General features: G+C 37.7%; 1 protein-coding gene across 1 annotated transcript in view; it reads left to right on the forward strand.

Annotated features, from left to right (window-relative positions):
• The first annotated feature begins 299 nt into the window (after positions 1 to 299).
• The window catches only part of UBE2H (ubiquitin conjugating enzyme E2 H), a 136,039-nt gene continuing 122,979 nt past the window's right edge, over positions 300 to 13,359 (forward strand). Inside the window, exon 1 of the mRNA XM_051961548.1 lies at positions 300 to 797. Coding sequence (XP_051817508.1) covers positions 745 to 797 — 53 coding nt within the window. The 5' untranslated portion in view covers positions 300 to 744. The remainder of the gene's footprint in view (positions 798 to 13,359) is intronic.

A 13,359-nucleotide genomic window follows, 5' to 3' on the forward strand; every position in this document is an offset into this window, starting at 1 on the left:
AATTAATTATTATTGTTGTTGTTAAGATGATGACGGCAGGAGTCGTTGGAGGGGGGAGGGGGGAGAAGGGGGAGGAGAAAAGGAGGAGGAGGAAGGGGAGGAGGAGGAGGAAAAGGCCCGTGGAAGTGGAAGGAAAGCCAGATGAAAAAGCCGAACTACAACTCCCAGAAGCACCTGGGAAATTGCACGCCGCTGCGGCGACCCTCCCCTTTCGGCGGCCGAGTCGGAGCCCCGCCCATCTGGTGACGTCACTGAGAGGTGACGTCACGGCGCTCAGAGCGAGGCTTCGGTAGAGAAGCAGCCGCCGGAGCTGGAGTCGCCGCTGGTGGCGGAGGCAGCGAGAGAGCGAGCCAGGGAGGGAGGGGGGAAGCGGAGCTGAACGCGGAGCAGCGCGGCGCGGCACCGAGAGCCGGGACCGGGACCGGGACCGGAGCCAGGGCCGGGGCAGCAGCTGCGGAGCCGACAACCCGAGCGAGACAGCGCCGGGAAGCTCGGGGCACCCCCCTCCCCAGCCCCCCAGCCGGACGGTGCCTGGTGTCTCCCCCCGCCTCCCCTCCCGGGGGGAGGAGGAAGAGGCGGCGGCGGCGGCGGACCGGACCTTGGGGTGTCGCCGCCCCCACAGGAGGAGCCGGGCCGGCCGCGGGCTCCACAGCGCCGGGGCCCGGGGCCCGTGACAGACGGGCCTAGGAAGGGAAGAGGCGGCGGCGGCGCAGGCGACGGGAAGGCAGCGGCGGCGGCGACACCATGTCATCTCCCAGCCCGGGCAAGAGGCGGATGGACACGGACGTGGTCAAGCTGTATCCTTCGTGGCCGTGGGTGGTGGGGAGGGGTGTCTGCGTGTGTCTGTGTAGTGGTTCGGGAGACGCGGAGTGGTGACACCTACCGACCCCCCCTTCCTTCCCCCGGCCTTTCCTTTCCGGGATCCCCCCAGGGCCCGAGGGGCACTCTCCTCCCCACCCCCCCACTGTCCATGACTCCCCTCCCCCCCGTACCCGGGGCTCCTCCTCAGCACCTCCCAATCTCTTTCATCGCCTCCATTAACCCCTCCAAAGACGCCTTGCTCCCCTTCTCCTGCACCCCCTCCATATCTATGACCTCACCTCTACAGTTTTTTAAACCCCCAAAGACCGTCCTTTTCTCCTGGGACTGGGGGGGGAGGCTTTATGCTTATTTCCCCAGCTACTTAAGCCCCTCTCAGCTGTATAATTTAAGACCAAAGATGGGGATATCCCAGGATGGTTCCTTTCTCTTCTCAGAGAAGTCCCCCCAATCCCTACCCAGGATATGTGTAAGCTGGGACAACCCCAGTCCCTTTTCTTTTTTTATTTCCACTTATAAGCCGTATCAGTGAGTAGAGGCAGTCAGTCCTCAATCGTGTCCAGTACCCCCAACTAACCCCCCCATTTAAAAATAGTCCTATGTGTACTTGTCAGGCAACCCCCGGGGTGTTAGCTGGGCTATCTGGGAGCACCCCACTTTGCTGCCTGCTTCTGACAAAGCAGACCTTCTGTCCCAAGGGCTGTAAAGAGAGGGGCCTCTAGTTGCGGCCAAACACCCTCCCCAGTGAGCAGGGGTGACACAGAGTGGGGAGCCCTCCCCCAACATCACTTGCCCCGCTTCCCGGGGTGGGGGGGGGCGGCTTTCCTTCCTTAACGCCCTCTTCAAATGCACTAGATCTGGGGCTGCCCTGGAGAAATTGGATTGTGTTTGAGAAGGGAGCCCCGCAGACCGGGCTTTTGTGGTGGTTAGTTATTAGTATTTACTCAGTGACTTCAGCCAGAGAAATTCCCGAAGGTTCCCGGGCCAAATTCTGGGTGGTTGTTGTTCTGTTGTTTTGTGAGGGTGATTTGGAGGGTGTGGGGTGCGGGAGGAAACGAGCTCCGCCACTAGTCCCCGGGGGGAAATGGGGTAAAACGCAGTTGGAAAGTCCAGTTTACCTTCTTGCCCTCCCTTCCCCACCTCTCCTCCACTTCCCCCTGTGGCTGGGTTTTGTTTATATAACAAGTAGTTTGGCTGGATTCTCCTGAAGAATTCCTCCTTTTATTTATTATTTTTTTCATTACTATTTTTGATTGGATGACTTATCTCTTCTGTAAAGGGTGGGTCATACTATTGAATATTCAGTTAAAAAAAAAACTTGTCCGAGTTTTAAAGTAGTCTTAAAAATGTTGGCTTGTAGGTGGGGGATGGGTGGATGTTTGTCAAATTCAGAGACTGTTCTTGGTGTTTTCAGGAATGAGAAGGTGGCTTCTACCCTTACCCCACCCCAGAGAACTTGCCAGGGATTAGTTGCTGGGGACGTTGAAGTTTGAGTCTGAGTTTTTATTTTTCTTATTTTTCTTTTTTGATTGGGGAGAGGGGAGTTGTGTGTGTGAGAAAAGACAAAGAGGCAGAGGGGATGGATGAAGGAGTAAAAATTGTTTTCTAGGGAAAAGGTAAAGCCAGACATTGTACTGTTCTTGATGTGTGTAATGGATGCTTGCAGTTGTGTTGGTGCCTTTTCATAAGGCTGTAGCAAAACTTGTAACAGGGCAGATATATTGTTTAGACAAAATTGCTTCAGATTTTAGTCTTGTTTAGAAAATAGGAAATGACACTGATTGTAGCAGAACCAGAGTTATTTTTATCCTGGATTTAGTCTTACTGTCACACCAATGCAAATTTTCAGCTAGTGTTTAATTTAGTGGGGGAGGGAAGGGAGGAAACTGGTTTTGTTTGTTTTTTTTTTTAAACTATCATGTTCTTAAAATACATACATGTGTGTTTTTAAAAGGTTGAAAATAAGTGAGGCCCAACTTGACCTGAGTCTTTCCCAAGACTGCTCCTTTTGTTCATTTAGTAGTTGTGGCATCTAGAATGATTACCGCATTTAGGAGTAGGGGCATCTGGGGATGGGAGGTGGTATTAGACAAAGAAGGGCAGGGTAATTTTTTCTCTTCTAAGTGGCTTTATTTTGTAGCTTATTTTTAGTAGATGATGAAGAAAGACAAAGATACATTGGCTTCCTGTTCATTCCCCACCTTCACTCTTTTTTGACAAAAGAAAGCAGAGGTGCTTAGAATCACAGGTCTATAGTAGTCTGACATCCTGGGCATTTAAAAGCCAAGGGGTTGTCTTTGCTATGTCTTTCATCCCAGCATAAACAACATGATTGAGTTCATTTTTTTTCAGATACCTTTGAAGATCTTCCTCCTTGTCTTTTTGTGTATTTTGTTGGCCTCCTTCCTTGGATTAAATGAGATCTCTAGGCCCAAACTAAGCCATCGCTTTTAAAAATACAAATAATGTGCTTACATATATATATAGATGAAATAGAATAAGCCCTGTAACTAAAATAAGTGAAATTATATGGAAAGGAAAGAGAGTATGTTGAAAATGAGACAGTGGGTGAGGAAGTAGAAAAACATAGGTCTGAAGGAATGTACTTGCTTGTTACCCCCACTGGCCCTTAATTTCTTGGGTTTGTGCTTACTACCATTTTCTTTGCAGTCTCTTGTTTCAGCCCATTTTTGGATGTCTCCTGGGCATAATTATGCCACTAGGATTTACAGCCTGGCAGGGAACCTATATAGTACTAAAGTAATAGGGTGTGGGGGTAGGGAGACAAGAGCATGGACGTGTAAGTGTTGATCCTGATTTCTATGGCTCTGACAGTTTCATCAGAGACTGGACTTCTGTTAGTTGGAGTCACTGATCTTTCTTTTGTGACTGGATTGGTAAGAGATCAGACTTCTAAGTTATTTGGGGAGTGAGTGTTTTGCACCGATGCACTGAAATAATTTGCTGGGTGATTGTGTTCTGAAACTCTGACTCATTCATTGTTTCTCTTCTGGTCGTTGTGCAAAACCGTCTTCTGGAACCTAAAACCAATTTAAATTGCTTCTTAGCGCTGTGGGGATGTTGTCCCCCTCCCAGTACATGCCTTCACCCAATAGCGTGCCTTTGAGTGTGTGAAAGTAGGGAGAGGAAGGGCCCCTTATCTTTCCATTCAGCCCAGTGGAGTATTTTCTGGGTCAGAAGTGGAGTGTTGTTTTTTAAATTTCAGTTTTAAAACTTGTTAATTATTTAGATTATACCAGAACTAGGGTTCTTCTATTCTTAACCTAGGATCTGCCCTCAAGGAATAACTTGTTAAATTTTTCCCCTGGTGGAGGAACAAACTGATCAGATTACACCTAGGTCCCTTGGCTGTGTGGGGGTTTTTTTCCTCTGTCTCACCCTGTTGCACAGTCTTTCTGATCCTTTTATCTGTGAACCAGAGGCCCCTGCTAAATGCCGAAGCTGCTTGTTTTGGGGAAGCGTCTGCAGGGGAAAGGCCGCAGGCACGGCTCCCTTTGGCTCATTGGCTGTTCTGTTACTACCCGGAAACGGAGCAGTGGGCGGAGCTGCCCAAACAGCTGATGGAGTGTGACCAAGAGTGTGTTTGTATACAAAAGAGTGGGGGCTGGGGGAGCCCAGAGACAGACTTCAAAACCATAAATTGTGGGGAATCACAAGTGAATAAGTGGAGTCATTAGCAGAATCAAGAATCCCTACCGGGACGTGATATGTCACAGTATTTGTACTTAAGGAGGTGAATGTATTTTTTGTGTTTGTGAGTTAATAGATCATAGGATCATGGATCTAGGAGGAGAAGGAACTCCAGGGCCCATCAATCCAACCTCCTCCATTTCCTGGTCTGGAAACTGAGGCCTAGGGGAGGTCAAGTGACTGACTCACTATCAGGGCTAAGCAAAGCATTGTCTGAACCCAGATCCTTGGCTCTTTTCTGAGAATAGTTTGGGGATTTATGAAGGAATTTATGTGGGGATTTTTGTTGGCATAGCTAATAGTAGAAATTTTGATGGCAATTTTGAGAACAGGCTTTTTTTCTCTTCCGGAGGGAATACGGTAACTTAAGCAGAATCCATGACTTGAAATATATTTAGCTGACTATATGCAGAGGCAGCATAATCAAAGCATAGTAGACATTTAACTTCCCTTGCCAAGCTTCAAGTTGGTTTCAGAAAAGGGACTTCCAGTGTTGTAGAGTAGAAAATTCATTAATATGTTCACAATGAAAACTTTTTAGGCTAATATATCTTTACAAATTGGACCTGTTGTTTATTGTTCCATTACCAAATGAATAAAAGGAAGGAACCAATGTTAATTAAGCACCTACTGTGTTTACCATTGTGTTAATAAGCATTTTCCTAATATTATCTCATTTGATCCTCACAACAGCCTTTGGAGATAGATGCTATAATTATCCCCACTTTACAATTGAGGAAACTAAGGCCAATAGAAGTTAAGTACCTGGTCCAGGGTCATACTGTAGTGTCAGAAACAAGGTTTATAAGTCCTAGAAGGCCTTCCTGACTCAGAGTTAGCTATTGTACAGCTCAGTTGCTTATAATACTTGAGGGTTTTATAGATTTTTCATAGCATTTGAGTAATGTAGATGAAAATCTCTGTAGAAAGAACATTATATTGTGATAAAAGAAGAAAGGTCATCACTGTCATATCTTAGAAATAATTTTTGTTTTAAATTTTATTAAAAAGAAGTGGTAAAAATATTCATAATTTCTTGGTGTCACTATAAATGAACATCTTTACTGTGGCTTTGTTTTGACTTAAAAAAATGCAAATACAAAAATGAAAATGTACAACCATTTTCCTTGAAATTGCTACTTAAAAAAAACTTTGTTGTTTTGTCATTACTCTTTTGTTTTCACCCTTAATTTAGTTGTTGGGTTACTTTTGTTCTACTTTATTTTTCACTTGAAGAATAGACAATTCTATAATCTTTTAACCAGCTCAAGTATCAATTGGGAACCTGTGCTTTGGTTTTCATTTCCTGTGGTCTCTGTTTGAATGAGATGATGGGATGCAAGTTGGAACAGTTTTATATTCTTCATTCTTCTAGCTGAAATAAAAGATTTGGTAAATTGTAATGTTCTGAGTTTGTCTCCAGTCTAGATTTTGGTGGCAAAAATAACATGCTGGTCGTTATCTTGGTTAAACAGGGACCCACATGAGTAAGCATTCACAGCTTTAGGCTGTCTGATTCCTACAGTTCTAGTAAGTTACACCCATGTCTAAAAATTCAGCTTTCAGGAAAATAATTTCTACAGATGGGAACCATAAAAACTAACCCGGTGTATGTGCTTTTAATACTCTGGTTTTTGTACTATATTATCTTGATTGTGTATTTTGTGCAAAAATGATTAACCATGTTTTCAGTTAATTTTAGTACATCATTAATTGACTAGAATTTCTGATTGCTGGAAACATTGTATTTTGGGCTTGAGAACAGAGTCAAAGTATTTTTTCATACAAAGTTCCCTGTAATAGGCACTTAGATTTAAACATTTTAAAAAAAACATTTAGTACCTCTACTGCACATTCTAGTTTGTTCTTTTAAGCTGGTTGTGACTCAATGCTTAGTTACTAGGCTAACAAATAGACTTGGGAAACTCATTCTGAAATCTTGTAGTGAGCAAAAAAAAGAATTGGATCTGGAGTAAGACTTGAATTCAAGTTGTTTTACCTTTGATGTTTATTAATTTGTAAAATGAGAATAACATTCTCTGACTCTTTCCAGTGTTAATTCATATTCCTATTCTGCCTAACTTAAGTAGCAAATTTCCCCATAACTGTAATGCTTGTAGCGATGAAGAGCAATAAATTGGCTGATGGCAGTGGTGATTTGTTTTAAATTAATTAATGGTCCAAATACCTCAAATGCACAGAGAATTAGATCTTTGGCAAAATCTCGAGTAATTTGGGAGCCTAAATTTAATTTTCACTCTTTGAGTTCCACATTCAATTCACAGGTGAGATTCTGGTTGTCATTAAACTGTCATTGTTTTTCCGTTTGTGGTCATTTAATACTTGTGGAAAATCATGGCTCCAAAGCAGTGTTTCCTTGTCAGTACAGTATTTGTTTCTGATATCCTCTGCCAAAGTATGATGTATGGTTACTTTAAAGTCTAAAATGGGTTTTTAAAAATTAGAGACTTTTTTTTTTTTTTTTACCATTTTTGTTAATTGGAAGCACAATGAAATCAGAATCAAAATTATGTTTTAAAAAAGTTTATTTTTTTCTTTTTCTTTTCTTTTTTTTTTTTTTCAAATTAACAAGCCTTACTTTTCCTTTTTCCTTCCCCCCCATTGCTTTTACGTTTTATAAATCACTTTATTTTTATATTTACCATGGCGAGAATTTAGATTTACATACATATATTTTCAAAAACAATATTTTAGTTGTTTTGTGTCTACATTTTTAATGTAGTTATCTAATCTGTTTGTTTTATTTATGTATGTGTATGATTTAAATATAGATAACATTTTCAGTGTGGAGCATTTAAAAAAATTTTTCCCACTTTTCCTGTGGGAGGCATAGGCTTTCCTTTTCCTTGCCCCTGATCTGTCTTGCCTTTCCTTTTCCCTTTTCTCTTTCCTTCATGGATTGGGGAGAATTAAAATGAGATGAAATAATATCAATACAGAACAGGTCAATGCCAGGGCCATAGATAGGAGGAATTATAAGGGAGATATTTTAATATTTTTCTGTTCTAGTTTTCACATTTTCTTCTGTTTGTAATTCACCCTTGTATAATATCAGGGATTTAAAAAATTTATACCTGATATCTTATGATCTGATAGGTTTGAATATTTAATGATGAAGGCAGATAGCAAAGTCTTACTAAAGCAGAATACTTTGTGAGTAATAAACTTTTAATTAAGAGTTGTTGAATTACTTAGCCATTTTATTTCCTACTATATGTTATTAGTATGCACCCCTGTTTATATATAGATATGTGAGTGTGTCTTAAAATCTTGTTAATCATTTGTTATTAGCAATGGAAAATCTTGATACTTTTCTATGGCAGTTTCCATTATTTTTCCATGTGTCCCTAAGAAGAGGAATTGGAGGTCAATGTGGCCAAGTTTTGACTCTTATCTTTTGAATTATTTGACCAACGTGAAATCGTATATGTATGTGGGATAAAACCACATTCACTGTTCAGTAGGCAGAAGATCTCATCTTTCTAGGTTTATAGGATTGTATTTCCTTTATTTATAAAATCTCAGATGAGTTGTTAAAAATATAGAAATCAAGTAACCAGGCATGGCTTTGGTCATCTCTGTTACATTTGTTTGGAATGGTCGTGCTCTCTCTGACTACCTAAAAAATACCAGATGCCACATGATGTTGAAAAGTTCAACTAAATTTGGTATTATGTGAAAAAAGCAACTTTTAAATTGTTTTTCAACTTGCAACTGCTTCACAACTTATGAAAAGTAGACTAATGGATATAGAAACTCACTATAAAAGTAACCTTTATTTTCCACTGTAGTGTTTTCCCATAGTTTATCCTTTTATCAGCATTAGGTTTTCCTGGTTATATTCAAGTCAAATATTATGTGCTCTTATTCTATCGAAATTACTGGATTTAAGATCATTTTGCAAATTCTAGAACCTACTCTTTGAAGTAGTGTTCCTCTGGTTAGATAGCCTGGGACTTGAAATTTCAGCCTATTTTCCTTCCCTCAGTAAAGAAGGGAACAGGTTTATTGACTTATTTTTTTCCTATAATAAATTACCATTAGCTTTATTTTACCCATATAATTTTTTGGGGGTCAGCTTATCAACTTCTAATCACATAGAAAAGTTGCTTGTGGTATATTTTGAAAACCAATGCATTTTTTATTTTAAAAAGGGATTGTATTTTCTAAAATATTAAGGGCAAGACAATCAGTGTAGAAAGAAGCTGCTTTTAAAAAAAATTTTTTTTTCCTACTAGAGGAGCTTATTTTGTTTTTTTAAAATAATTTTAAATGAGAGGACCTAAAACCATTATCACATGGGTGGAGCACTACTATGACTAGTTAAAATTTGTTATTCCTAACATTTGTTAACTTTGTAAAAGCTGTGTTGATTAATGTTGCCAAAACTGGTTAAGTTTTTTTAAAGGAAAAAATTCTGTCTCCTGTCCATCCCTCTTTCCACCCCATATTGGATCCTCTGTGTTAAAACACTAGTTTCTTAAGGAATAGAAGAAGGGCAGGGAGTAGATCTAAGTGTGTTCTTTAGTCTTAATTGTCTGGATGGTTGCCCATTTTCTTGGCAGTAAAAAAAGGCAGCTGTTGAATGACATAACTTTGAATATCAAATGAGGACATATATTTGAGTATATGTGTATTCAGTAATTCAGTGTTTACCCACTTTTTTTTTTTCCTTTTTCTTTTTTTGGTCTTTGCCTTTTGTTGTATATGCTGTTGGATTAGAAGACATAAATTACTTCTCTTGAATTTGTGAGAGATTAAATATATATCCTGAAAATTTTTTTGGTAGTAATGTGTTTTTATAACAGGTAGCCTGATTATCATTTGTTACCTTTTCTCCCAAAGTTAAATTTCTTTACAAACAGTAGAGCGATTATATTTTCAAATTTGTACTTGGTTTATTCATTTGTTCGTTTATCTCTAGCATTTCTTGTATTCCACTTCTTTGATGGTCCCTTTAAATCCCAAGAGGAAGAAAATAATTTATGTTGATAAAAGTAGTCTTAGGTTGATAAAAATTCTTCCTTTAAAGAGGAGTAAGATCTCAAGGGCCTTGGAGAATCTAATATTTTTCTAAGTTATCTTGAGTGTTTCAATGCTTTTCAGTTAAATAAAATTAAAAATATTATCAAATCTAATACTACTTTCCAGTAGTTTGAAGTCCAAACTTAACTTGTCTTCTTTAACCCCAATTGAATTAATAACAAACCCTGAATTTTCCAAACTTCACTCTCATATTGCAAAACTTTTTATATTCATGTTGTATATTCATGCTGGCCATTCTGTTATGTAGTTAATGTATTAAATGTTATTTGAGAAACACTGAAAGCATTATTTCTAGTCTGTAATTTTGATTTTGTTGTCTTTTGTGTTTGTGGAATTCAGGTTCTAAAGTGTCTAATGTTTGGATTGGTTATTTTTCTATCTGACCTTTTCTTTATTTAAGTATACTTTAGTCTTCATATTAGAAGGCTTCCTTTGTAACCAAAATTCATTCTTCACACTGTTTATCCATCTAAGAGAAAGAGGAATAGTGTCTGTTCTTGCATCTATTTCATATTCATATTTGGTTTGCTGCAATAACTAAAGTTACAAGATGGCTTTTATCTTTCACAAACATTCAAGTTTCTTTATAATCAGTTTTTTGGTGATGTGACATTACTGAATCTGAATCTCCAGCTTTAAAAATCAAAAGATTACTACCCATGGTGATAAATGTCATAATGTCAGCACAGAGTAGTTAAAATATTTGAATTCAGCAAAGGTTTATTAAGTTCCTGCTACCTCCTAGGTACTTAGAGGTATAGAGATAAGACAAGACCATCCCTGCTTTTCTAAGTAGTTTATTTTCTGCTGTAACTGCTATATAGTTATGTAGATAAGTATTATAATAATAGTAGCCAAAATTTTATGGTGCTTCAAGGTTTGCAGAATACTTCAGATCAAAATTGTGTCATAAAATATAAGGTAGAGAGTGAGAAAAACAAAGGAGAGGTTCAGACATGAGAAGAAAAGACACTTATATGGGCCTATATGTGGGGAATGAGAAAAATTGCATGGAGGACTCCTGACATCACCCTTGAAAGGAGGAAGATAAAACTTCTGAAAGGCAGAGATGAATTGGGACTTCATTCCATATATAATGGTTAGATTCTATGAATGTCTTGGGTACTGGAGTTCATGAAAAGTTTAAGGTTCTATCTGGTCCACAGTATAAAACTCTACAGAAGGATTAAGGAAATAGGAGACATAAAAAAAAAAAACACTTAAATTAGCAATTAAGTGGTATGTACTTTGTTTCCAGTTTTTTGCTTCACAAAAATGCTAGCCTTGATTGTTAAAGATACGATTAACAACTATTTCATGAACAGTATGACATATTAATAGACTTGGTAGTAAAATTACTGAGCGTCTTTTATTGTTGTTGTTATTGTTGCAAAGTAGTTGGAATTGAGTGGCTTACCCAGAGTCACACAGCTAATGTCAATTTTCTGAATTCAACTTTGAACTCAGGTCTGACTAATTCTAGGGCTGGTACTCTACTGTGCAACTTAGCTAGCCTTCATAATCTTTTAAAGACATAATTTGTAAGATCTTAAGTACAAGGGGGAAGAAGTATAATAATCATTCACTAAATATCTATATTAAACTCTGCACTATTGACATGTTAAAAGAAGACTTTACATTTATATAGTGTTTTCACATTTTTTTCCCTCTCATTTAATCTTGACTAAAATCCTGTGAGTTGTTTGTTAGGCAGGCACTATTCTCATTTTGCAGATAAGGATAAGTGATCTACCACAGCTGAAATGACAGATCCTCAACTAGCATCCATTTTCCATTTTCTAGTTTAGTGGTCATCCCAAATATATCCATATGTTAGTCCTGGTCTATAACTTAGGTATACATTTTAGAACATTGCCCAATGCTGAGAAAGATTGTGATTTCCCTTGGTTGATTAGCTAGTAATTGTGAACTGGGGTTGGAATTTAGATTTTCCTAATGCCAAATACAGTGTTCTGTCATGTTAAGAATTTACTATATTCTGGCAAATCAAATCCCTAAAGTTCTTTAGTTCTTTATGAAAAAGGTATAGGAAGAGAATCCTACTCTGATAATTCACAAATCATGCTTCATATCTTTAATATTTCTCATTTAATCTGACAGGTTTTCTTGCTGTCACTTTGTTTGAGGAAGCAGATATTTAATTGCTTCTTGGATGGCACTTTTTGAATGCCATTTAGAACTCTGAAATGATGATCTTGAATTTCTGCAATCTTAATCTATATCTCTAATATATATCACTTCAGTAAGTCCCATAATTAGAAATAATATTAAAAAGCAGGTAAGTATTGTCCAATTATAAAAAGTATTGTGTTGGTGGAGTAAAGTGCTAAGAATTTTCCTTAGACCTTTGTGGCCTTTAGTATTAGTTAAAAAGTGACAACTTTTAGCAGTATTGTTTCTAATTAGAAGATTATGTCAATTATTTGCTGTTTGATATAGAAAATGTACTTGGCTATAAAGAAATGTAATACTATTTTCCTTATAAACTTGAATTAGTTTTAACAGTTACAGTGCAATTGGTTGAAATAGACCATCTTCTCTGTTTTTATTAATCGGCTACACAAGAGATGAAAAGACTAATTCAAAATGACTTGACTTGTTAGTATTTAGTCATTTTTTTGAAATAGGCTGAATTTTGTTCTTAGTTTCTTAAGAAAGCACAAGTTTTTCATAAGGTGATGTAGAGAGAAAAGAACAGCAAGAGTGTGTTAGGTTATAAATCTTGTTTGGTGCTAAGAGTAACAGAACTTACATTATTAGTATGAACAAAAACTGAAGAGGCAAACACTTTCCCCTGCTGGACCCTGCCTTCCTTGTCAGGTATTTTTTTATTCAGTTGTGGCCTCAGACACTTAACTAGTGAGGTAAGTCATTTAACCCTGATTGTCTCCTAAAGAAAAAAAAAGAATCATAGGGATAAGTTATATTTACTCTCTGTCTTAATTTTCTCATTTGTACATTTGTGATAATAATAGTACTTAGCTCCCAGGATTGTTTATGAAGGTCAAATGAGATAATATTTGTGAAGGGCTTTGCAAATCTTTAAAATGTTACACAATGGTTGCTGCTGTTTTATTAATGTACGTTTGAACCAGTATATGGTGGAATGATTATAAGCCAAGAAAACATTTTTCAGTTTTCAAAATGTATTATCAAATGTCTTCATTACTTAAAAATAGTTTTTGGTCTTTGTTTTGTACATTAAGTTGAATATGATTTAATAATTTCCCCAAGCCAAGGACCTCATTTGTTAGTTTGAACTAGAATTCAGTTCTTGTGCATTAAAAATTAAATCTCTATGTTTTAACAAATTTATCTTGAGATTTTAAGTATTTTAGAGGGGAAAAAAGTGTTGAATTTTGATTTGGTTTTTAAATTGTTAAGTTCATTTAGAAACTTTAATATTCTGCCAATTTTAATTATTAGGGTAAAGTTATATGAGTAGACTTTTTCCTTAAACAATTTCATTCAGTTCTTTAAACTGGGTTAATTATATTAAATTATTATAATATAAATTAGTTACATTAAAAGGAAAATAATTTTGTTTTTAAGAGGAATATTCTAATGCTTTCATCCTATTTTTTGATCTTTGATATTTTGAGCTCCTTGTTGCTGTTTAAAATCAATACAAATTCATAATAGCTCTTAGTTTCTAGTGTCTTTAGTTGAGAATAGTGTATCAGTCATTAGTGCCCAGGAGCCATACACATCTTTTAGATGTGTTAAGTATATTTGGCTAGT

Source organism: Antechinus flavipes, chromosome 5 (assembly GCF_016432865.1).
Source record: "Antechinus flavipes isolate AdamAnt ecotype Samford, QLD, Australia chromosome 5, AdamAnt_v2, whole genome shotgun sequence".
Classification (NCBI taxonomy): domain Eukaryota; kingdom Metazoa; phylum Chordata; class Mammalia; order Dasyuromorphia; family Dasyuridae; genus Antechinus; species Antechinus flavipes.